Source organism: Cetorhinus maximus, chromosome 24 (genome assembly GCF_964194155.1).
Source record: "Cetorhinus maximus chromosome 24, sCetMax3.hap1.1, whole genome shotgun sequence".
In the NCBI taxonomy this organism is placed as follows: domain Eukaryota; kingdom Metazoa; phylum Chordata; class Chondrichthyes; order Lamniformes; family Cetorhinidae; genus Cetorhinus; species Cetorhinus maximus.
This window is the reverse complement of record NC_135902.1, coordinates 5,692,378-5,718,330: the sequence shown is the minus strand read 5'-3', so window position 1 is coordinate 5,718,330 and position 25,953 is coordinate 5,692,378. Positions and strand designations below refer to the sequence as shown.

At 41.9% G+C, this 25,953-nt stretch overlaps 1 protein-coding gene across 1 annotated transcript; it reads left to right on the top strand.

The window, feature by feature from the left end:
• Positions 1-937: 937 nt before the first annotated feature.
• metrnla (meteorin like, glial cell differentiation regulator a) lies at positions 938-24,043 on the top strand. The gene is made up of 4 exons (XM_078570685.1): positions 938-1,258; positions 3,841-4,229; positions 20,475-20,534; positions 23,234-24,043. Exons 1-4 carry the CDS (start codon positions 1,161-1,163, stop codon positions 23,548-23,550), a joined length of 864 nt encoding a protein of 287 aa, XP_078426811.1. The 5' UTR covers positions 938-1,160; the 3' UTR covers positions 23,551-24,043.
• Positions 24,044-25,953: the final 1,910 nt, after the last annotated feature.

Below are 25,953 nucleotides of genomic sequence, written 5' to 3'. Positions count from 1 at the left end.
TCAGGAGGTTTAACAGCACACTTCAAAGCGCCGTTACTGTTCCAATGTAAGAAACGCAACAGCCAATGGACACACGGCAAGCTGGTGCAAACACCAATAAGTGACCTGATCATCTCTTCCTTGATAACAAAAACAGAATTACCTGGAAAAACTCAGCAGGTCTGGCAGCATCGGCGGAGAAGAGTACAGTTGACGTTTCGAGTCCTCATGACCCTTCAACAGACTCGAAACGCCAACTGTACTCTTCTCCGCCAGACCTACTGAGTTTTTCCAGGTATTTCTGTTTCTGTTTTTGTTTTGGATTTCCAGCCTCCGCAGTTTTTTTGTTTTTATCTCTTCTTTGATGTTCATCGAGGGATAACTAATGGCTGGGACCTGAGGGAACACTTACATATCTTTGAAATAGTGTCACGGGCTCTTCCCAGAATTTACCTGGGAGAGTTGAGAGGGCCTCAGCTGAACATCTCATTCAGAGGACGGCATCTCCGACAGTGCAGCACTCCCTTCAGCACTGCACTGGAATGTCAGGCTAGATTTTGCACTCAAATCTCTGGACTGGGATTGGAACCCACAACCTCGAGGGGAGCGTACCTAGGCAACCCGGGGCCAAAAGGACTTACAGAGTGGGGCAGAGGGAAGACCTCGCCCCCAGTTTGCCTGGGGTGACGGCTCTGCAGATGAAAGGCTGCAGCGGCCAGGCTCACAGGGAACCGCTTGGAGGTTATGGGACTGAAGGCTGCACCGCTGGGTTGGGAGCTGGGAGCTGGGATCCGAGCCGGGTTTTGGCAGCAGCCCTGCAGGGAGGTTGGGTTTTTTTTAAGTGTTTGGAGGTGGAGCAGTGCTTTGGCCGAGCCGACAATCAGCTGTAATGTAACCGTGTGACGTGGAGCTGCAAGTCTTACTACAACAGAAAAGTGCTGCACTAAGGAAACGTGATGCTCTGTCATGCTTTGGGCTTGAGAGGGGAGCGCTCTGGACGTGTGCGGCTCTCAACAACAGCGGGCATCCAAACACTCCTCCTGGACAAACAATAATGTAGAGGGAGAAACAGCCCGGCGTCGAGATTTGCAGGATTTCACTTTATTTCTGAACACTCGTGGCTGTCGGAACCGAGGAGAATTGATACAACCACCACCACCAAAATAAAAAAGAGGAGGAAAATGTTAAGTGCAATCTTGGACTGGGTGTTCGCAGTGCTGTTGGTGTGTAAAGCGGCGACATCGCAGTATTCCAGTAACCAATGCAGCTGGAAGGGAAGGTGAGCAATAACGTGCAGCCAGACAGAGCAGACAGGTTCCCCCCTTGACCTGTCGGAATGTTACTATTATAACTGCGGGAGGGAGTGACACACATCTCACTGTGGTTCACCAGCACCCCGCAGTGTAGCACCAAAGCCACTCTTGCTTTTTTGTTATGTTCATGTTCATTCATGTGGGTTTCGCTGGCTGGGCCAGCATTTATTGCCCATCCCTAGTTACCCTTGTTAGGGGTTAGATGGGGGAGAGGACGCACCTCAGACCACTGACTGGTGTAGGATGTGCCCCCCTCCACCCTCGCTGTGAAGCCTCTGTGCTGAATTTCTATCGCACTGTTGCACTCACCCTGTGAAATTGCTTCTTTTCGGTCATTGGGAGATGTGACTGTAAAGTGATCAGCACTCAGGAGAAATTTAAGTATATTTCTAATTTCCTTTTCAGGAATGACTTCAAGTCCTCGTTTTATTTACAGAAGCCGCCTTCATTATTTTCGGGATTTTGTTTTTTTTTGGGGGGGCGGTATTTCCAGTGGCGCTTTTGTTTTAACGGAGACAGGAGAGGTTTAGACCCGTGAGTTTAATGAGCCGCTTCTGCCCTGTAATCTAATCCCAAAGTGACAAAACAGTTCAGATTCTCTCTGCAGGGGAGGGCACACTGCTTTCAACCCGAGAGAAAACACCTGCGAAGCATCACACATGTTTACTTAGGAAAACCTTTTACATCGAACCACTTTGATAAAAGATGTCACATGGTTATATAATTGTGATTTGCATACAGGTAGTTGTTTAAAACAATACCTTCAATGTAAAAATGTCTTCATTTTTTTTTTGTGCATCAAAACCTTACTGAAGATATTAATCACCTGTCGCTATCACCTTCCTCCTGTTATACTCGCAGTGATTCACCCATATGATTCACTGGGGTGTCCCATTGAGCAACTGGGATTTTGAAACTGTGCTGCTCCAAAAAACAAAAACTAGGCAAACAATCTACTGTAAGTATGGGGGCTGGCAGTCTCTGTGTTTTAAGCGCTACTGCCTGGAAACAAAGCACCTGGGGACCTGCTTGAATGAAAACTGCAGGCTATACAGTGCCAGTGGGCAATAAGGAGTGTCGAGCATGTGTGATGGGAAAGAGGGGTTAACTTAACAGACCTCGCCCACGAGGAGTGCCACCTGGGTAAGGTGTAGGAACACAGCATTGTGTCCCAGGAAAAGGGGGTGGGGAGAGGAGAGTAAGATGAAGCAGCTTAAAAGGATCAGTTTTAAGCTCCATTCAACCAAATCACATAACTTCGGTTTTGTATATTTTCGATACGTTACTCAAAATGTGGCATCGAAATAAAGTTTGTGCCAGGAGTTCCTCTTTACCAGAACCTCTACTCTGTGTGTTCTGATGGGTCCCATCAGATAGCTTCTTAGAATAGGTATAGTAGTATGCTTACCAACGTATGAGTTTGTGATTTACTTTCTCATCCAACCAATTTTAAAAAAAAAAGGCTCAACTAATTATTTTCATGTTAATTAGTCAAATACCAAGGCTCTTTGTTTGCCCACCTTAAAAACCTTTGTGCATACTTGTAGTTACTGTTTGACATGTGGTTATTATACCCTGGGAGGTCTGAGACGTCCTCCAGACAAAGAAAGTTTACTTTACCCAAGAAAAGTTTGCCAAAGTTAATGAAAAGTGACCTGTTATCTGTCAGTACGTTTACAAGTGGAAGATAAGTTGACTCAAAATAATGACCACTTAAGTTAAATATGGCTTACTGCAATATAACTGCATCACCATGCAAATCTAAATGGAAACATAAACTGTTCCTGCTTGGTGCTTTTTTTTTTGCTTTAAAGTTCACTTATTTGGATCATGCAAACAATTTAAGCTGACCTGAACATTGTGAACATATGTGCAGTGATATTTCAGAAGAGCTAAAGAATCCACAGCAATAGGAGCACCATACAAGTACTGCAGATTATTAGTAGATTATAAACCCACACAAATTGACTTTGCTCTCAGATACAAACTTTGAAGTGGGTGAGATTATCAAATGTGTTAAAAAGAAATAGTTATTTTTAAATCTAGTTCTTTAGTATTTGGAGTTTCCTGTCAGCCATCAAGCTGCAACTTAAAACTCAGCAACTTGTCAAATTCAAAGCAGAAGAGCATTTGAGACAAAATTATATGATTGAAGAACAGATTTATTCCTGTTTGTTTGCAATCTTCACTTTTTCATTAGTGTTTGAAGAGAATGTTGAGGGCCACAGGAAGCCGGATAGAAGTAAAAGTAAGAATGAAGGATTTGTGTTTATATAATGCTTTACGTGACCACCAAATGCCTCAATCTATTAAATCTCTTGAAGCATTGATATATCCTGTCAGGGTTTTCAGGTAGTCCTCACCCTAAGCTATCCTGAATAAGATGATATTGCCTCTTTTTTGTTTCGAATTTAGAGAACTAATAAAGAAATGAATGTAAACGGATTGCCACAAGAAACACTCCATCAGCAAATCCCCCAAAGCACACTCAGTAGGACTTACTTACAGCTTGCAAAGATTTTAATTTCTCTTCCCTTTTTTCTCCTAGCGGATTAACGCACAATGCTCACTCCAGAGATGTAGAACAGGTGTATTTGCGCTGTTCTGAAGGTTCACTGGAATGGTTGTATCCTACTGGAGCCTTGAGAGTTAACTTAAGAACCAATATAGCAACATCCTCTTACAAAGACTTGACTGTCTGCATAAAGCCTTTCAAAGACTCCAAGGGAGCTAATATTTATTTGGAAAAAGTTGGTGATCTGAAACTCCTTGTGAGCGAAGAGGACCATATCCCAAACAAGGTGTATTGCTTTGGCATGGACCAGGGAGCACTCTTTATTCAGGCCACCCCTCAGATGGACATAAGCAGAAAAATCACTGGCTTCCAGTATGAATTATTTAAAGACAGGACTGTTGCAGATTTACACAATACACCAGGTAAGCAATATATCTAGGGTTGCTGTGACAGCTTCAAAATTATTCTACTCTCTGTTGCAAATTACTTATTAGTCAATAATCAATGGCGAAAACATTTTGGGTTTGAAGTCACAGTTCCTACTTGGGGTAAATGCCTTGGTGAGGGCTTAAAAACTGGCCTCCAGAGTAGTTACTTTTCAGCAAGCACGCACACAACACATAGAGTGATAATAACTTGTCAAATATACAATTATAATTGAGACGGAAATGGAAACTGACATGCGATGGCTGGATGACCACCCGCTGTCATTTCCAGATTTCAAGTCCCTCTTAGTTTCAATGATTCAATCTTCTTCAAAGGATTTTTCCCTATGTTTTAAGCCCTCCCTGTCACACTCCCTCATTCAGCTGGCTATTTGGAACGATGGGGTTGTGGAGTCATGGAAGGTGACTGCCAATGCTATGCTGGGATTGGCTGCTGGGGATAACTCGTATGAGTCACGTTGTTTCTCACTGGCCAGAGTTTTAGGTCCCACGAGATGGGGGGGCTCACTCACCCGACCCGTCTGTCCGTGTAACAGCGCGAGCTGACATTGGGTGAGTGTCCCGAAGTCATCGCGCGCTTGGCGGGTACACGCGGCAGTTGGAGGTGCACCCGCTGACAATTAAGTCGGCAATTAAGCCCATTAAGGAGGCAACTGAATGCGATTGTTGGTGGCCGGTCCACTTTTACAGTTGGCGGACAGGCCAATTGGCCAGGTGGCCTTTACAGTTTTGCTCAAACCTCAATTCAGGGCGGGATGAAATCTCCGTGGGGAAATAAATTAAAAAGAGATATCTGGGGGCTTTTTTTTAATATATGAGGTCTGCTTGCAGGTGCTCGATTGTGCTGCATGGACATATTTTGCAGCATTTTTGTTGTTTTGTTTATTCTGTGTAGATCTGCAGCTCCCCTGGGGCAGCTGTTTGCCTTCAGGGAGCTCGGTGGAAGGTGCTCACCAGCACCCGCGGTGATGTCGGTGCCCACGCTCTTCCTGCCCCCACCGGCAGTGCTGAGCCTTTCTCTGTGTGTGTTTCATGCTGGCTGCCTGTTAGTTGGCCAGACAGCATGAAATTGCGGTCGGGAGGGTTGATTGTGGTCAGGGGCCCCGTTTCCCATTGGCTCCCAGGCCCGCCAATTGCGCGCACTTGGTGAACGAAAAATTCAGGCCACTGTCTCTCCCAGCGTTAATGTGCTGCACGGGTGCACTACTCTCTTGCAAGCCGAGCGCACAAGAAGTGGCATAATGGCTGGGATTCAATTACCTGACCCAGTGGCCAAAGCAATATTCACTCATAAACATGAAGCAATGATGCAACTCGACCAGGAATTAGGGTATAACACTGAATAAACCTGGTTTATTTTCATTAATGAGCGCCAGATGAAAAGGCAGTATACATAGAGTTTAACTACAACATGTATTTATAAATACAGCCAAATCATAAATAAACAGCCAATGATATGTCCATTGCAATATTATCAGTGGGTTTAAAATTGATTTATTGTTTAAATTTAGTTAGGTTAAATTTAATTGGAGCTTAACTCCTGGGCCTGCATAAAACCTCGGGAACTGGATGCAGTGCTTATCTGCAATGATACAAAGTACAAAACATGTTTTTGATGCACTCGTCTCTGAACTGCACAAAACTGATGAACTGCAGAACAACAAACTGACCAGAGCATCATTACTGTGTGCAGATGCTTTTCATAAGCAGTTGTATTTTCTGTATGCAGTCATAATGGCACCTGATATATTTACAGCAGCCAAGATAACTTGGAAAGAGACCCACAATATGAGGGTAAAAGATAAGTTACTCCACTTCACCTAGAAGATCATTTGAGTTAGTTGTGTTTGGCTCAATTCCATTGTAGAGTTTTAGTCACCAATAGATGGCGCTTTCACCTCAGAACAGTTAAATGAAGTAAAACTTTCTTAAGCCGTTACTGGTCTAACCTGTTTTGTTTAGAACATTAATGTTAGTGCTTTCCTCATAAAGTTCAATCTAATTAGAAATTCAGCCTTTTTTTTTTAAAAGGAAGAATTGTTCACCTGGGCTGAAGAAGTGAGTGAGGTCTTGAGGAAATTGCATCAAATATCTGGGTACCATATCAATGGAAATTTGTGCTTTCAACATTTACTGTTTTCAATGCCAGGAACTCTTACTTTCCATTTGCATGAAGCAATGGCATGTTTTGCACACGTTATTTATAGTGTCAGAACGGGGAGGCGGACAGAGGGCAGGTTGTGCTTTTGGATTGAGTCATGCATTACCAATTCACTGAAGTATGAAGTGTTCAGTGTGCGTTGAGGTGCAGTGCAAGTCAGAGGTACAGGGCTCTATTTGAGCCAAGTCAGGAAATGAAAACCATTTTGTAAGATTGCCAAACAGCTTGAAGTGGTTTTATATTGGAATGAATGGGTTTTTATATTTTTTCGGTATAGCTCTCAACATCTGTTTACTTGAAGTAAAACCAGATCTAAAGTGGGGAGCCTCTTAGTCAGCCCTTTTAAGGTCCAGCCTTTTTAAGTATTCAAAATACAGACATCTTCCCTTTTCATAAAGCTTTAACTACATTCCTTATAGTTTCTAATCCCGCTCTAAAATATGTCCAGTAGGCTGCCTCTTTTAATTCCTAGTATAAACAAAAAAAATTGCATTTCAACCGAGACCATATTGCTGAATCACCCTTTCCTCTAGCCCTATAATAGCGAGCGAGCTATTATACGCAGTCTAGCACAGCTATGCAGAGAGAATGCACAAGACATTCGTAGTTTATTTGCAAGAATGCATGATGTAAAACTAACCTTAAAATGGGTGAAGAGCAGATTTGAAGAGGAACTTTTGGGTAATGCGACTCCCTTTTTGTTCAGCTAAATGTGAAATATGCCCAACGGGCTTAAAGCAAATTATCTATTGCAAATCTTCAAATCATGCTGTAAAACCACTTGGTTTTTAATATTGTGATCCTGCCATTCTGGCTAGGATGTCCACCCCTGCCTCCTCTCTGGTTCTCGGGGATAGTCATATGCAGGCCATTAATAGAGAAATGACATTGGAGGTCTGGAAGGCCACTGGAACAAACATAAAAACCAAACTGATCATAGAAGTTCCTGTGCCACAGCGAAGACTCGTAAAGTTCTTCTGATGCCCTGACCAACGTTTACTCCCCCGCAACACACATCACTGAAAAATGATTATCTGGTTGTTCCTCATTGCTGTTTGTGGGAACTTGCTGTGTGCAGGTTGACTGCCACTTTTCCCTCGTACAGTTGAGTACTTTTCAAAAGCGCATACTTGCTGTGAAACGCTTTGGGCAGTCCTGAGGACATGAAAAGTGCAACATAGATGCAAGTTATTTTATTTTTCTATGTTTTCCTCCTTTAACTCTCCCTTCAATGTCTTGCCAGCGGCTCTTGTTATATCTATACCCGTTACCTAGTTATCTCTCAGGTCTCCTCAATCTGCTCTCCCTAGAGAAGTTTCGGGGCATTCAGCATGGACTCGTATTGCTTTGTTTACTTCAGAGGGTTGTCTCGGATGGCAGTCTTGCCGCTGGATGGGAATCCTTTTGTTGCAAATGGGGAAGAAATATATCATCAGAATTTAATCAAACAACAAGAATGAAGTGCTTTCAAAGGGCTTTGAGGCTCTTTTGAAAGTAACAGCACTTGAAGCTGTCCTTTTCCCATTCGTATGTTCAAGATTAAAGGTTAAAGATGCTTCAACAGGTTCATCTGGCGGCCAGGATATAATTTAGTATGAAGATGAGCTTAGTAATGAGTATGCACAGCCGAACAAACACTCTAATATCCCAAATCTTTCAGTACGCCAAAGAATCTTCAAAAACCTTGGTGTGACTGTAACACCATACCATTTGGCTGCCTTGAATAATTGGTTCTTCATTCTCATTCATTTTGGTGGATTTTAAATTAGTGACTTGAATGGAGTGTTATCCACATTTGCAATTATTAAAACAAGAGGGTGACTGCCGTGAAATACAGGATCGGACTGGTCACTCTCTACAAGGTGAAAGGTCAATCGTTTTGTGGCCATATTCTTTCTTCAATCATTTTTAACCCTAATTCTGGTGAAACTTTGTTAAAATTCCATTATGATTTTAAACGGCAAGTAAGATGGTCCTAAATTAAATCGGATTTTTTTTTTTTTAGTTTAACCTTACTGTTTCCAGCTTAGCCAGTATTCCAAAGGCTTTGATGTTTTCTCCTTGGTCATTGCTGTTGAACGGAACAAGTTATGAGGACCGGCCACAAAAACGGAGCTCTTTTTAACAAAGCATTGAAGGTTGAAGAAAGATCGAGTTTGATTCTCCAATATTATGCAGGTTCTGATAAGCTAACCATGGAAAAGAAATATCCAGAGACTTGTCAGGATATAGAATCTGTCAGAAGCACAAGTGGGAGCAGAATCCATAGTAGCTTTAAAAATGAAATACATTAGTTTTTTTGAAAAAGAAAAGAAGACTAAGGAAAGGGCAAAGAATTGGGAGTAAATGGATAGCTCTTTCAGAGGGCTGGCACAGACATGATGGGCTGAATAACCACCTGTGCTGTAAAAATCCTGCGGTTCTATGAACCCTAGTTAATGACACTATGGGATTCCTATATAGTTGCAAGTCACAGCACCTGGACCCACTAAATTAATCCTGGAACATTTCTCCGTTATTTATTCACATCCCCCATTTGCTGAACCATAAACGAGTGCTGCTATCTTAATAGTAATCAGCAATCTAACTTTTGGAGGGTTTTGATAACATCTTTAAACTTGGGTTGTTAAGAATGCCCTGAGGTTTATTCTGACCTTGCAGGTGCTGAGCGCCCATTGACACAGAGTGGGTGTAAATATTAAAGTATGTAGGTCCTTGGCAACGCAGGGCTAGTAATATAATACCTGGGTGGTTAGAAATACCTGATCATTGATACGGGCACACAATCATTTTAGATTCCGGTGACCATTCTGAAGAAAAGGTACACTTAACCTGAAATCAGTTTGAACCAGCTGAATGCAGACAAATTTGTGTATTTGTAGAATTTGCCTTCTAGTTAATGCTTCACACCTTGTTTTTTCACAAAACATTTATGACCAGCATTAAAATGTGTTCAATCAGTGCATCCTTACAAATTTTACAAATGAAAGAGGATGGTGGAGTTTCTTCTGGTCAAATGGAAGCATCCAGTTGCCTGATTGTTTTCTTTTTCTCAGTTGCAAGTTTAAGATGTGATCAGATTAGTTAATATCCATACAGTACAACAAGAGGGCCTGGAATCAGAAAAATAACTGTTATGCTGGGCTGCTCTCCAATTATCATTTATTTTTTTCATCTCGAGAATAAGTTAAATGCAGTAAGTCCAGAGAGTTAGTTGCAGCTCAATTTACTGCCCAGTAACATCTGGCTATGAGCAGGAAAGATTTTCGGTGAGTTTAAACTTTCGTGAATGCTGATTCAATAGAACCTCCTCCTACTGCCGGAGGTGCCTCCTTTCGTATAAGACGTTAAACCGAGGCACTGCCTGCCCCCCTTGGGTTGACATAAAACATCCCACAGCACCATTTTGAAGAAGAAACAAGGAAGTTCTTCCTGGGGTCCTGATCAATATTTATCCCTCAGTCAACATCAAACACACAAATCGATTATCTGACCATTATCATGCTGTTGATTTTGGGAGCTTGCTGTGCGCAAGTTGGTTGCCAAGTTTCCTACATTACAGCAGTGACTACACTTCAAGAAGTACTCCATTGACTCTAAAGCGCTTTGGGATGTCCTTTGGTCGAAAAAGGACTTGTATAAATGCAAGTTTTGCAATTTTTAATGTGAGGCAAATTGTTAAAGAATTGCTAATTTAGTTGAACTGTATTGAGTGTGAAACCTCATTCATGACTATTTTATTGCATGGGGGGGGAGCAGGGGAGGGAGTGTAAATATTAACTGTTCTGCCCTGTTACTGCTGTAATTTGCTCTAGGGAAAGAAAACAATTTAGATTGTGATAATCTGCACTGAATTGGATCTTACAGCTATAGACCGGCACAATTGACTGAACTAGTCATATCTGACGGACCATATTAAAGCACACTCCAATCATCACTTCAGACAGACTGATGCAGCACAGAAGGAGACCATTCGGCCCATTGTGTCTGTGTTGGCTCTTTTGTAAGGGCTGTCCATTTTGTCCCACTCCCTCTTTGTTCCTTCATTATTGTGTAAATGTTTCCTTTTCAAGAAAGTTACTGATGAATTTGATTGTACCACCTTTTCAGGCGGTGCATTATAGATCATGGCAACTTGCTGCGCAAAGTAAATTCTCCTCATCTCTGCTCTACTCTCGCCGTTAATCTTAAATCTGTGTCCTCTTTTTGGTTACTGACTCCTTCCGAGATGAAACAGTTTCTCCTTATTTATTGCCTCAAAACCCCTCATTTTTACCCCACTCTGTTAGGCGTCCTTTCGTATACCACAGTTACACGGGGCTGGTGTCTGAATCCATATTGCCGTGGGTTTGATGAGGGGTAAAACTCACTTTGTACTCCCCGACAGGACAGCTCAAGCTTTCCCCCAGGGACATCCTTTACAACAATTTCAAAGTTTCAAATTAATGCTGAATTCTGGGTTCACTGTGCGTCAGCACATGCATGTTTAGTAAGATCCAGGCTGTGGCTTCTTTCAGTGTAACATTTCTAGCTGCTTGGAATAAAGAAAATTGTTTTCTCATCATTTTGGATCAGGGCTCAGAGCTGAATCGCTACTGCCTCATTTCAGAACCCAGTTTCTACTCAGAGATATATGGAATTATCCAATATCAGGAGTTGGAAATCTTAAAGTTTGAATGGCTTGTCCCACAGGGTTTGGATGGAACTTTTTAATTGATAACACCAAGTCATTCAGAACCAACACAGGTTTACAGCCACAAAAGTAAAATGCTGGAAATCTGAAATAAAAGCAGAAAATGCTGGAGATGCTCTGCAGGCCAGGCAGCATCTGGGGTGAGAGAAACAAGAGTGAATGGTCTGAATTTCCCAGGTCTCGTGGAGGTCGGGTTGGATTCGTTCCTGCCTCTGGGGGCCTTTGCCAGAGGGGAGGGGGTTGGGACTAGGGTCAAGTGCCAGCTCCACAGTGGCAAAAAAATCTTAGGGGCCATTTCGCCATGGCGTTGGTATTTTCCTGCTGCCCGCTATGTGTGGAGGCTGTCAGCTCATTGAAGGTGGCCTTCAATAACAGGCCAGGTGGCCAATGGGGCCAGAGATTCCGTGGCCAATGATGGGGATCAAAGGTCGCAACCTATCTTGTCACTGCTCCTATCCATTCCAGTGGTCCTACCGGCTTTGGGGCTCTTGGCACCTCCATGTTGAGGTGCCTTGGTGCTCACCAGCCTGCCTCAGCAGCGCTCACCCCTCTCAGTGCTGGACATCGCTGTGGGCCCTTTGACTGGGCCCCCTGTTTTCCAGGTCCAGCTCCCCTCCTTAATTGATTGAGGCTTCCAGAGATGAGTTCTTAATTGGCTGCCTCTGGGAAGATCATGACCATTGGCGCTCCACAGCTACTTCTGGGTTCTCGACTTGAAATTAAGGCCAAAGCTGGGACCACGACCCAAACTGGAAAATCCAGCCCAACTTTTCAGGGTTCTGAAGAAAGGTCATGGGCTTGAAACAGTAACACTGTTTTGCTCTCCACAGATGCTACCAGATCTGTCGAGTATTTCCGCCATTTTCAGTTTTTATTACAGATTTACAGCTGCTGCATAAACAGAACCTTTACTTGCTTGCGTGCAAACCTCAGTTAGAATTGATGTCTTGTTCATTTTGAATAGCATCAGACATTCCTGATTTGAGGAATCTTATGTTTTTGAGTTCAGTGATTACCATTCATCCTCGATTAATGCGAATTGGGGAGCAGATAATTTGTCAGGTTAAACTAATGTCACTGTAGCATGTTCCGACTAAAATAAGGTTGGATCTGTTGACTGTATTGTATTATAAACCAACTTAATGCAAAGTTTCTTTGTAAAAAAAAAAGTATTAAAAAATAGGTTTCCACTGCCCTAACCATTGTTTTTGCTGATGGATTGAAGCTGACATGTTAAACCACTGATGCCACACAGGAAGATCAAAGTGATGTTGTAATGAAGGAAAACACATGCTGCCCCTGGCATGTTATCTTCCAGGAAGTTATTTGGACAGGTTTGTGATGTCCTAACCGGACACTGCTCGGTTTGGTTGTGGTTGCCTGTGGATCCACCAAGGGTCAACTTTACAACTTTGTGCCAGTGGCTTCATTTTTTGACGAGCTGATGGGATGATATCAAAGAATCCCTTTATTGTCTGTTCCATGCAGAGCGTGATCTGTGCAATAATATTCTTTTGCCCGGATCAAACAGAGCCACTTTTACATAACCTAGTAGGAACTTAGGGACAAGGTGAAGGTTTATTTTTGCACCCTGCATGTGATGATTCATCTAGAACTGCAAAAATTCATTCTGTTCTCCATTTTCACATTTTGTCACAGTGAAGAGGTGTTTAGACAAGGACTGTCAAGATGGTGCTTCTTTGAAAGTAATTTGAACTATCAGCATGGTCTTTTAGATGTTTAATGGTTCAGCAATGTAAAAGATGGGGGTTGGGGTGGGTGCAAAGGATTAGGAAAAAGGAAAGTTTTTTTCATGTCCAAGGAATGCCTTAAATTGAGGTAAAAGAAAAGAAAGACTTGCATTTATATAGCACTTTTGATAACCGCCAGATGTTTCAAAGTGCTTTCCAGGCAAAGAAGTATTTTTTGACGTGCAGTCAGGAAACGTGGCCGCTAATTTGTGCACAACAAGCTCCCACAAACAGCAATATGATAATGGCCAGATATTCTGTTCTTTGTGATGTTGATTGAGGCATGAACATTGGCCACAGCACTGGGGATAATTCCCCTGCTCCTCTTCTTAAATGGTGCCATGGGGTCCTTTACATCCACCCAAGCCGACAGCTTGGGCCTTGCTTTAACATCTCATCTGAAAGATGGAAACTCCAACATTGCAACACTCCCTCAGTCCTGCACTGGAATGTCAACCTTGATTTTTGTGCTCAAACCCTGGAGTGGGACTTGAACCCAGAACCTTTGTGATTCAGAGGTGAGGATGCTGGGGCTGACGCAGATACAGGCAGTGCTTTTTGGGCAAATGATTTGGACATTGATTTGAGCCTTTATTAATTCCCCTTTTTCTTTTCTTCCCTCCCCTGCTGATAATGGGTCAGGCCGAGTATGGTTCATTGTGGAGCATTGATAACCCTACATTATTTTGTCCAAGTGGCCATTCGTTATGAGTGAACCTGTAAAGTGAGTGTCTTTTTGGCTCTTTGACAATGGAGGATACTGAAGCTGAACCAGATCCTAGTCTCACAAGATATCCACATATGTCACTTTTCCAGTAGGGAGCACTTGAAACTGATGAGGAGAGGGAGCCATGGCTGATTTCTCCATTTCCACCATTGCACCCTGATCCCTCAAACCTGCTCCACACCCTGCCATTCTTCAGCTCCCTCATCAGGAGACATGGGGACACTCTGTAGTGCTCCAATGTTATCCTGGCTGAGATCAGTTAACACAGCACAGACCACACTGAGTAGCTGCTAAGAGACCCTGACACCATCTGAGTTATTTCGTAGATCCTGGAAAGGCAACTAACCTGTGGTAAGAGACATTTCACATGCAAGTTTTACCCAAGTATTTACTTATCCAAATACTTCTTCCTGGAACATAAGGCAGTCAATATTTTCAACATTCAGAGATTACAAGCACGTCATGATTTCTCAATCTGTTTCTGTACTAACAACAAGCCAGTTCTGATGAATGTATCAAAACAGGTGACCACTTCCATAGTAACCGTGCATTTAATTAAGCTAATCATTTCTCGTAATCAAACTGAGATTCTTTCTGGCTTATTTAATTTTTGTCATACAGGATTAAAACTACACAGCAGGATTCTTCGTAAGCTTCACAATGACATCCTATGTATTGTGAAGTCGAAACTTGCTCTAGTACAATAATATTTAGGTTTGTGTTGATATTGCATCATATATAACATTATTATCAATTGGTAATTGGCAAATTTAATATTGACATTTGCATGGTTTATGTTTGAATGAATTACACTTTTAAATATTTGCATTATCCAATATGACTCACCGTTTATAGAACTAATTCAAGTCAACCTGCCTGACCAGGGTGCTTTCTAGTTAGGGATATAGTGAGGAAATGCAAAGGTCTAGACCTGACCGCTGATTGTTGTGCTGCATAACATATCCACCTTTTTCCCTTCATTCATAAAAATTAGTTATGTTGCCGGATAGGAATATAATGGAGGAATGATGTTGAAAATTCGATACAACGGTTGATATCTGTAACTTGAGGTGAAAGATGATTGCACTACTGCAATTCATATATTTGCTTGATAGTATAGAATTTGAGTATTACTGAAAAAAAGAGACATGCTGTTAAAGCTTTTCATCTTGCACTCATCAGGACAGATTTGCAAGAATACCAAATCTGAAAGGGAGCAACAATTTATACTGCAAGAGGGTGCTGACTGGATGGCAAGTGCACTCTGATTGGTAGAGGCATTGCCATGGAGAATATACCAGGGAACAGTGGTTGGCAAGTGCACTCTGATTGGTAGAGGCATCGCCATGGGGAATGAACCAGGGAATGGCTGTCTCCTAAGCTTTTGTTTAGTTGAAAAAGGCACAATGCATGACATATTCTTTCTGTCCTTTGCAAACGGAAATCTACCAATTACCGTTCACTTGTTGTTTCCTTTGAGATTTGGTATTCTTGCGAATCTGTCCTGATGAGTGCAAGATGAAACATTTCAACAGCATGTCTCTTTTTTTAATCAATTCATATATTCTTGGTAGAAGAAAATCAGAATATAAAGATATAAATTTAAGCATTTTGGGATTTAAAAAAAAGACAGAGACCAACAAAACCTTCATTTCAGTTTTTCAGCAAGTTAAGAGGCTCAGCTTCAAGTGCTGTATACATTAAGTTTAATGAAACTCCTAGTGTCTCAAACATAGGGGGAAAATTCAGCCATGGCATGATCTTAAAAGCTACTATTGTGTATGTTTATGCTTATGTCTAGGGGTGTGTGTGTGCGCACGTGCTACACAGGTTGCAGACATTCTGCTGTTTCTGTACCAGGTAGCTGATGTCCAATCAGAGGCTTTCTTCAAACCCAATGTTAATGTGTTGCCAAGTTAATATAGCTCATTGAGTCTGTACTTTGCACTTTAAAGGTTATTAAAATAAAGTTTCACAAGCAGGAAACAGAGTGAAAAGCATCTCGATGTTTGATGATCTTTTTAAAGAATGCTACAATGGCAGAGGCGTTTAAATGTTTCTGTTTGGGTGACCTTCTGTAAATATTGACACACTCTCTGTGACCCCCTACAGCTACTGTAAATAGTAACACATTCCCCGAGGGGCCCTTGTCCTAACAACCAAAAGACAATGCTGCTTTCTCTTGGGTAGGTGATACCATCACAGAAAGCACCTCGTCAGAATACAGAAACAGAAATAGCATGCCAGCACTTTGACGAATGCAGAAATATGTAGAAATTTGTTGACCGGCAAATCTGCAAACCAACCCCACCAAACTTCTGTCAAAATCCCTTGCGCATTAGGTTCAAAAGCATTGTGCATTGTGAAAAGTGCATTGTGAACCTTTATTAAGCACCTATTGGCAATTGTTTTACTCGAAAGAGCTATATTGACTAATTGTCATGAAAGGTGCAATCATTAATGTCGCATTTCCAGCATCTGTATTCTAATTTTCATTTGTGTTCCTGTTGATCTGCCAAGGCAGAGTTTTCAATGTGCAGTACTAAGGGAGTGCTGCACTGTTGGAGGTGAGCCTGGCTTGATTGTATTTTACCCCTTCTCTGTTGCCTTCCTCTATTTTACAGGTTACTGCTGGGACAGTTACTGGGATAATGAGCGCTGTATCAGTTATATTTCTTCAGCTGGTATCCAGGGAGGTTGGAGCAATGAGATCAGAATTGCGAATGATTAATTGCTTTTGTAATCTGAGGCTGATGGCCCAAAATACTGCAATTTTTAAAATAAGGATGACTATTTCCTTAATACTGGCTCAAACAGCACAAGAAGAAGCATTTCCCTAAGGTGATAACATGTAAGCCAAAAGAAAAATAAAAGCTTATGGTGTAGGGGGTAACATATTGGCATGGATGGAAGACTGGCAAGCTAACAGGAAACCGAGTAGGTATAAAAGGCTCACTTTCTGGTTGGCAGGATGTGACAAGTGGTGTGCCGCAGGGATCAGTGCTGCGATCTCAACTCCTTTACAATTTATATAAATGACTTGGATGAAGGGACCGATGGCGTGGTTGCTAAATTTGCTGATGTCACAAAGGTAGGTAGGGAAGTAAGTTGTGAAGAGGATGTAAGGAGGCTACAAACGGATATCGATAGGTTAGGTGGGTGGGCAATGGAGTATAATGTAGGAAAATGTGAGGTTGACCATTTTTGCAGGACAAATAAAAGAGAGGCATATTATACAAGCGGTGAGAGATTGCAGAATTCTGAGATTCAGAGGGATCTGGGTATCCGAGTGCATGAATCACAAAAGGCTAGTGTTCAGGTGCAGTAAGTAATTAGCAAAGCTAATAGAATGTTATTATTTGTTGCGAGGGGAATTGAATATAAGAGTAGGGAGGCTATGTTTCAGTGATACAAGGTATTGGTGAGATCACATCTGGAGTACTGTGTACAGTATTGGTCTCCTTATTTAAGGAAAGATGTAAATGCATTAGAAGCAGTTCAGAGAAGGTTTACTGGACGAATACCCGGAATGGGCAGGTTAGCTTATGGGAAAAGGATGGACAGGCTAGGCTTGTATCTGCTGGAGTTTAGAAGAGTAAGAGGTGACTTGATTGAAACATAAGATCCTGAGGGGATTTGACACGGTGAATGTGGAAAGGACGTTTCCTCTTGTGGGATTCAAAATAAGAGGCTGCCCATTTAGGACAGAGATGGGGAAAACTTTCTTTGGAATTCTCTTCCTCAAAACATGGTTGAGGCAGAGTCCTTGAATATCTTTAAGGCTGAGGTAGATAGATGCTTGATAAGCAAGAGGGTTACTGCTGGGACTTCTATTGGGAGTAGGCAGGAATATGAGGTTAAAATCAGATCAGCCACGATCTTATTGAATAGCGGAGCAGGCTTGAAGAGCAGGTGGCCTATCCCTGCTCCTAATTCATATGTTTGTAAAATAAAATTCTATGGAATATTTTGGTGTTTGATTTACTTGCAGAATCACTGGTTACTACCAAATATGGCTGCCAGTGATCCAACACTGGAGCATCATGAGGTGACCAAAGCAAGTTCAGGACAGGGGGGAAAAAAACTCACTAGGGACTGGAACCAGGTGTGACCTGAATTATATTGGCATGTTTTGGTGTTGCGGATAGTTAAGAAAGTATTGGTTTGCTCATAATCTGTGGTTGAGCAATATCTAAGAACTCCAGGGGATAGGGCTGGGCACAGGAATTATGAGGAAATAAAAACACAAAATGGAAATCATCAAACATCAAAATATTCTATAGAATTTTATTTTCTCAACGTAGTACAGCTATAATTTTTTACCTTTAGAAAAATGCTTCTGTTTGTCTTTATTATTAAAGCTGGATAACATTTCGAGCAGTAGATGCTTCTTCAGAACTCAGTTAATGCTTCAATCAGTCTGCTTTGATTCGGGGACATTTCATTTTTAGATTTCAGTTAAAATGCGACTTGAGCAGTAAATGGAAATAGAGCAGATTTTAAACTTGATGTTTCTAATAGCTTTTGGCAGAGTATTATTGTTCTTAAAGTTCCGTCTGATGCCCTTTCGGAACAACCAGCTTTTTTAATCCTACAGAGCTGGGGTTTACGGTGACTAGAAATCCACAGTTAAGGCAGCTTGGGGGTAAAAGGGGAAGTCGAAGTGTAGGGGGAGTATCTGCTATTCAAAGCACTGAGAGGCTTGATTGAATGTTTAAGAATGTTAATGAAAATATTCCATGACATTTTAAAAAAAAATGATCTCAAATGGAGATACAGATAAAAAGTATTGTCTCCTCCTCTGTTATCTACTTAATTAATTGGGGTTAAGGAATCCGCAGGGAAAGTGCTCACCTGCTAAGGTCTCGGCAATTATGCCATTTTGGTGACAAGTAGTTGCTGCCCCTTGGGAAGACCTATTCACAAAGTATGTTGGCCAACAAGTGCTGCCTATTGTTAGCAGCATCATGTACTTTCAGTAACATCAGGTTCAGAGGGCAAGTCATTCAAAGCAGCTGCAACACGACTGCTGGCTTGTGTGGAATGATGTAATTACATCCTTCTGTCAAGCAGTGAATGTAGCGGCTCATGAGCAATGGTTAGGGCCTGAGTCAGGTTACTGCAGGATGCTGTCAGTATCCGTAAAGTAATCCCCAGCAGAATTGAGTGTGGACTCCAGACAATGCCCGTATTATACTAGAAATAGCCCTGAATTGTAAGTGTCTATGCTTTGGAGATCCATAATGTGTTTCTTTATCTATTGTGTGTAAAGAAGCCTTTGGTTACCTTCGAGTGATATGATTCAGAGACAGCGAGGAAAGCAAACCTGGAGGAAATGGAAACAAGTTTGGTTTTTTTGGGTCAGTAATAGAAAAAATGCCAACCACAAAAACCTTTTAATTCTTTCCAAGAGAAGAGATAAAGAATTTCAAGTGTTCTCTGTATTGTTTAAAAACCCAATATCCTTATGCACTAACGCGTGTAGTCCTCAGCTGATGTTTCTGACAGATCACAAACTTGTTGTATTTCTTGAACTCTCTTTTTTTCTTCTTGACCTAGTTAATAAATGCAAAGCTTTACAAACTGGTAAAGCAGCTGATTAAACCTGATGTCCTGTTGAGAAGATAATCTTCATATTTTGCATTATTAATCCTGGCATCCTGGAAATAATAGCTGCCCTCATTGAAGACTTCATTACCTTCTCATAGCCTGCTGAAGATTAGGAATCAATCTTTCAATTCTTAAGCATTATTTAAAGGGTCCTTGTCATATAGTAACATGTGCCAAGAGCTGCTTTATTGTGTGTGTGAGATGGGGGTGGGGGAATAATTTTGCAGCATCAGCAATCACTTTTGTGACTTCAAATAACTTTTTAATTAAATGTTAATAAACCTGCACGTTGCAAAAGATGCAGGACCACAGCATGATTGAAAACCTGATAATGTGGCTCTTTTAGGAAACTAAAAAACCTGTATGCGTCAGAGCAGACACCTTAAACCCCTAGAGAAATATCACCAGCAATGCCTCTGCAAAATCCTGCAAATTCAGTGGCAGGAGAGGTGCTCCAATAGCGGTGTCCTCGCTGAGGCCAACATCCCCAGTATTGAGGCACTGGTTATGGCTAATGTTGGGCGGACCGCATCGCCCACACGCCTGACACAAGACTCCCGAAACAAGCTCTCAACTCGAGCTCCGTCATGACGAGCGGTTACCAGGAGGGCTGAGGAAATGTGTCAGGGACGTCCTCAAAGCCCCCCTGGAAAAATGGAACCGAAATGTGGGAATCTCTTGTTCGAGACTGCCCAAACTGGAGGAGAAGCATCCGTGAAGGTGCCAATCCTTTCGAAGGTCTCCGACTGGCCCAGGTGGAGGCCAAGCGCAAACGGCAGAAGCAGCGTGCCAAAACCCGAGCATCCCCCCCACCCACCTCATCAAACACTACCTGCCCCACCTGCGGCAGAGTGTGTGGATCTAGCATTGGACTTCTTAGTCACCTCAGGCTCCACAACACCAGAGTGGAAGAAAGCCATCCTTGGTCCTGAGGGGCTGCCTAAGAAGAAGGGGAAACTAAAAAGCTAACGGCTTAGCAGAAGACGAACAATTCTATAAATCATTTTCAATTCCCTTTGTACAGAACTGCTCAAAATTCTTTGTGCCTTTTACAGCTAGTCATCCACTTAAAGCATTGCTTGTCCCGATGTGACAACATTTAAGAACCATATAAGGGTAAACCTACACATTTTTTATGCCCGCATTTCACTGAATGTTAAACTTTCCACATTTCAGCCATTTTAATGTGGAAACCTAGAAGCAGACTAGAATTCATTCCCGTACTGTGATTCAATGTTAAAAGGCGCGAGGTTAAGTATATTTCTCTTTTTCTTTCTAGCTTCTTGTCGCCCATGCAATGATACAGAAGTCCTGCTCGCTGCCTGTGCTAGTGATTTGGGTAAGAATGATTGTGGCAATCTTTTCTCTTTACCATTGTACATTTTTTTTTTAAATAGACATTCACTAATTCAGAACATTGTTCAATTAGAACGTGCCAAACATTGAGCATCTAAATTGAATTGGTGCCAAGCAGGAAGTATGATGAGTAAAATGCATCAACGTCATCAATAGGTTTAAAAGACGACAGTTAAGCAAGCTGATAACAATTTGTTTTGACTAATAACTTTGTAATTGTCCACACCTTTACACATTGAACAAAAAAGCCATTGAGTTTAAAGGGGCTGTGGATCGTGTGTTCAAAACCTTCCCTAGGGTGAGCTCTGGGCATTTCTCTTTAACATCTTGCAGAGGAAGGAGTAGAGAAGACAAGAAAATTCTTGGACTCTGCTTGCACTGTTGAAACTGTGGGTTTCGGGTGTACATTGTGCTGCATCATAACACCATGAAATGTGTATCCTGCTTTACTGTTTTGTAATGAACACACGGTGCTGAGATGCAAACAGCTTTCGGAGCTTTGGAATGCATTGTCTTGTCACCCTGTGAACTTTGAACCTAGCTCAAAAGTAAAGGCAGAAAGTTCTTGAAATTAGCTGAGGATCTTGTTTGGAGAGCCAGGAAAGGATCTTTGGGTGAGACTAATGGCCACGTTAATGCATCAGTCAGACTATTTCGCTGACCATTAAATTGCTAATTCAGTGCAGATGCCCAGATAAGTCAGCAATTTAAGTTTCAGAAATTTGGCTCTTGACCAAAATCAGATGCAAGCTAATATCCAAAATGCAGTGCAGCAGTTTGACATGCGATCAGTGTGACACACTCTGACCAGCTCAAATCTTGCTTGAGATTGACTTTGGCTTATGGGCTGTTTATCTTATGCCAATTTATAATCCCGGCATTTACCAGATCCCTTTTTTGCTCATGTTGTGCTCTATAATTTAGTATAAATATCACCTGCTCATGTGTAATGTGAGGGCTGGGTAATTGTACAATACCAGCTCTGGAAGATTGTCATTATGTAGTTGGAGCGGATAAACATTAATAATTAATTTATACATAACAAAAAAAAAAGCAAAGTTAATAAAGTACTTTGACCACTTGAACTATTTTACTAGTCGGTTCTAACAGGGTTTTTACTGTGTTCATTGACATAGTGAAATATAGAGGGGTATTTTAACCCCTTCCGCCTGATGGAAACCAAGCGGGGGGGCATTTAAAATGCAGCAGCATGCCTGATCTCACTTTGTTCCTGTGTGTCTCAATATCGACCAAATGAGCAGGATACCAGCCAGAACACAGCAGGATCCTGCTTTACATATCCAGAATGGTCTCCAATAGCACCATCAAAGCCCAAGTACAACCTTATTCCTAGGCCAGAGTAGAAAAGCCCTCATGTTTTCAATCCCAGGCCAAAACTGTCAAGAAGAGGTTTCTTTGAATTTAGGATTTAGAATTTCTTTCCTTGTGGGCCAGGAGTTTCCATATTTAAACCTCAGGCCCCACCCCTACTCCTGATTTCCTCTCGCCATCCTAACCCTCTCCCAACCACCTGCTTTCATTCCTTTGACCCCCCCAGCCATCCAAAAACCCTGCTAAAGCCTGCGCCCAGATGATGTTTCCTACCAGGCTTGGATGGGAGACTGACTGGGCCCACACACATGAAACCTGCAGATCTCCCAGGCCTCATGCTATGGAGGATGACTCCCCATCCACCTTGACCTCTAGTGCCCCAGTCCTACTCTTCATTGAAACTGAATCATAATGTTTGACAGGAACTAATAGACTTGGAGCATACAGTCCAGAAACTACAATTCGGCATTTGCTTGTGTATTAACGATTGCTTAATGCACGAAGGCTTAACCAACTCACTAATGGTTTTGTAAAATTCCGGCACTTTTTTTCCATGGTTTTGTTTGAAAGCTTTAAATGTTAATTTTTTTGACAAACATTGAATGATTATCTCTTGCATCTACCACATCGAAGAAGAAAGGAGGTACCTTTTATACAGAGCCTTTCATGAACTCAAGACATCTCAAAATGCTCCATCGATCTCTAACCAGACTAGTAGAGTAGAAATGTCACTGGTCATGATGATGCTTTACAAAGCAGGTTGCTAGAGCACAGCTCTGGTCACTAGGATATAGTTCTGGCCACTGTGCTGCTGTCCTTGTCACTAAGTTGTCGTTCAAAGCCTCGTGCTGCAAAAAAGCATTTACACGCTTTGGAATGAGCACGGAACTGGGAGAAAGACTGATCCTAAGTGTAAAGGGATTGGGCTTGGAGAACAGAATAGAGAAACTGTAGTTCTACAGTGTAGGTAAAAGTGGGCTCATGCAGTCTTCAAGGCAGATTATGAGGTATTAAATGGCATAAATAATATGAATAGCACAGAATAACACTTAAAATTAAGCTGGAAATATTGGCCCTGAGGACATCATTTTTAAATTAGTGAAAAGGACATTTGAAATTTGATATTAGGAAGCAATAAAGAGCAATAAACATTTGGAAATATTTCAGAGAGGAAAATAGAAATAAAAACAATGAGCATGTCCAAAATGTAACTGGATTCTAAAATGGGAGAACCGGGATTGCATTTCAATGAATCAACTGGCCTTTCCTTATCCGTGACTTATTTTTATGCTTCATGGTTTATTAATGCAGTCTTTTTATTAAAAATATGATCTTTTCATTGTTCCCTAGTGGTCAGAGGAAGCATTCGTTCAGTGTCACATGACCTGCAGCAGGCAGAATCAACCATAGATATATTTGCTGACAAGATTTACAGACAAAAGAGTAAAACGTTCCAGCCAATCGGGAAGAGCGGGAAATGGTTGGGACACATAAAGACACTGCTACATTGCGGAGTCAAGGAAGGAGAAGGGGACTTCCTCTTCACAGGCAGCATGCACTTTGGTGAGGTCCAACTAGGCTGTGCACCCCGCTATAAGGACTTCAGACGGATCTACAAAGAAGCAAGAGAGAAAGGAGAAAATCCTTGTGAATTGTCCACAGATTGAGACCATTCTTTCACGATTGGTTACCAGGATCTAGATGAAGAGAATGGAGCGAAAAGAACACTATCCCATAGTGCACTGCATTTGACATGTGGTACTGATGGAACTAAGCATTATGCCACTTTATTAGAGCTCTGTGTTGCTAGGCAATGGTACAGATTTTCAGCTAAACTAAAAAGGACAAAATTTAAATTGTTTCTCTTCAGAATGATCATTGCTATTCATGATTGCCATGAAAATATCAATACTAATGAATTTCAATGTCTTAAAAGAACGTGAATGTAGCATAAACTTGTATATGTTGTACAGATGTTCGTTGTGATGACTAGAAGTTGATGCTTTGTAATGAAGCTGATGTACAGTGCAAGTATTTCTTACCATAGAAAATTATGAAGACAGAATGTTTCTGGGAGAATGTACAGTCTGAGCTATTGTCAGCCCCTTTAATTGGTAATAAAACCATTCCAGAGAAATATCTATCCCTGGATCAAACACACACTGACTCTAGTTGTCAATCAATGGTTAATGCTTGTGCTGACATTTGAAACTAGATAAGGTACAAAGTGCAATAAAAATGTGTCCGGCGCTTAATGTCTAAGTGGAATAAATTACATTGGTAACTATAGTCATCCATGTAATCCAAAAGGGTCTCAAGTTTGAATCCCAGCCTTAATTGACATTCAACTCCCCTTCCCTCCATAAATAAGTTTTGAGTTCTCAGCGAAAGCTTGCTTAGCGATTGGGACAAACAGTCTTGCTGCCTTTGGGCTGACCTCTGCCAATAGACCCTGGAGTATTTTATCTGTCTGTTTTGGTGACTGACACTCCTAATCGGGCCTCCTGAATGAAGCACGTCAGCAGAAAAGCTTACTTCAGGACTAGCTCTCTGTGCTCTATTAATAATTAGTGGGGCTGAGTCCATGAACGACTGATGAACAGTTTGTTTAGAGTTTAAATAGGAACTAAGTAGCAAGCAGAGAAACTTTGGAGTGGCTGGTTGATTGTATGTGGCCACAATGTCACAAAGAACCATGTCATGTAAGTAAAGTATGGTGATAATAACAGTGAAAGACAACATGGAAGTCACGTACAGAGTAAATAAGGTGGAAAAAAATAAACGAGATAAGCAAAATGCATTTGGGTCTAAGTTGTTGACACTTATATTCTCCTTTTCTAAGGTCTAGAGGGAAGATTCTCCTGCCACCAACCCTGTTCCAGCACCCGAAATGTGCAGTTCTAGGAGGGCCAAAATTTCATATCCTGGCTCATAAACGTTTGAAGGCTGGTTCGCTCAGCTGGCCAGGGGGCTAGCATGTGATTCAGAATAACGCCAAGGGCACGGGCTCGATTCCCATTCCCGCTGACGTACACCTGGGACCTGCCTCCTTGCCCTGCCCCTGAAAGGGGAAGGAAATGGCAAAAACCACCACTGACAAAAACTGCCAGAAATAAAAAGCTCAGGATGAGGCATCAACCAAGGGGTCTGTCTTCATGCAGAACGCTCAAGAAGTAAGGATGAAGGTCATAAACATTATCCATGGAGATCCCAGGGTGTAGGCCTGACTCCTGGCAGCGCTTAGTCCCAGCAGTCAGTGCAGCAAAGTCTATTAGGCCTCTAGCTTTACGTCAGGCCTTAGAGATCAGGACCTTCTGTCATCAGTTAGAGGTCATGATTCAGTGGATATTCATGGAAGGAGTGAATGGGGCTGGATGGATTTAAGCATTAACTAGCATCTACCTATCAAATGTGCAGCCTAACCCTGTGACTCCCATGGAATGCCTCGTCGTTGAGGGTATGGTATAGCCAGGCCACAGGGCCATGTTGTGCAGTGCTCCTGCTTCAAGGTGTGCAGTGAGCTGTCTGACTATAAGCTGAAGTAGAAGGTCAGAAACATTCCTTCTCACCTGATCTGCAGTGATTCCAGTGGGCCTTTACCACTCAGTCAGCTGCACAAGCTTGAGTTTCTGCCCTCTCCCTTGCTGCAGCCATTTGTCAGGCCTTGTACACAACAGTGAGAGGTGAGCATCTCAGTCTGAGAACCCTTACCTTGATGTATTACCCAGCAGAGTATCGTGATGTCTTTGATTGACAGCTTAATTATTGTTCAGTGTTACTTCAGCAAGGTTTAACAAATAGACATTGTGCATGGGGTAGACCCTCTTCCTGCACTGCACATAACAGATCATGTGGAACAGCAAAGAGCAAGGGCAACACATGCTTATGATGAAGCTCATCTGATTTTCTGAACCTGTGATCAAAATGCCCCTTATGGTAATTAATGCTAGTCGTTCATTTTCAGTTGGTGCCCATTAATTTTAGTTGATTTAGTGAAATGCATAATCTCACCATCCTATTGCAAGACTATAGTGAGTGATCCAGTTGGAATCTAGGGAAAATTACGTGAC

Excerpts from the sequence above, each read along its gene's own strand:
- metrnla (XM_078570685.1), top strand. The coding sequence starts at position 1,161 with ATGTTAAGTGCAATCTTGGACTGGGTGTTCGCAGTGCTGTTGGTGTGT. Across the intron at positions 1,259-3,840 it reads CAATGCAGCTGGAAGGGAAG|CGGATTAACGCACAATGCTC; the intron begins GTGAGCAATAAC and ends TTTTTCTCCTAG. Across the intron at positions 4,230-20,474 it reads AGATTTACACAATACACCAG|CTTCTTGTCGCCCATGCAAT; the intron begins GTAAGCAATATA and ends TTTTCTTTCTAG.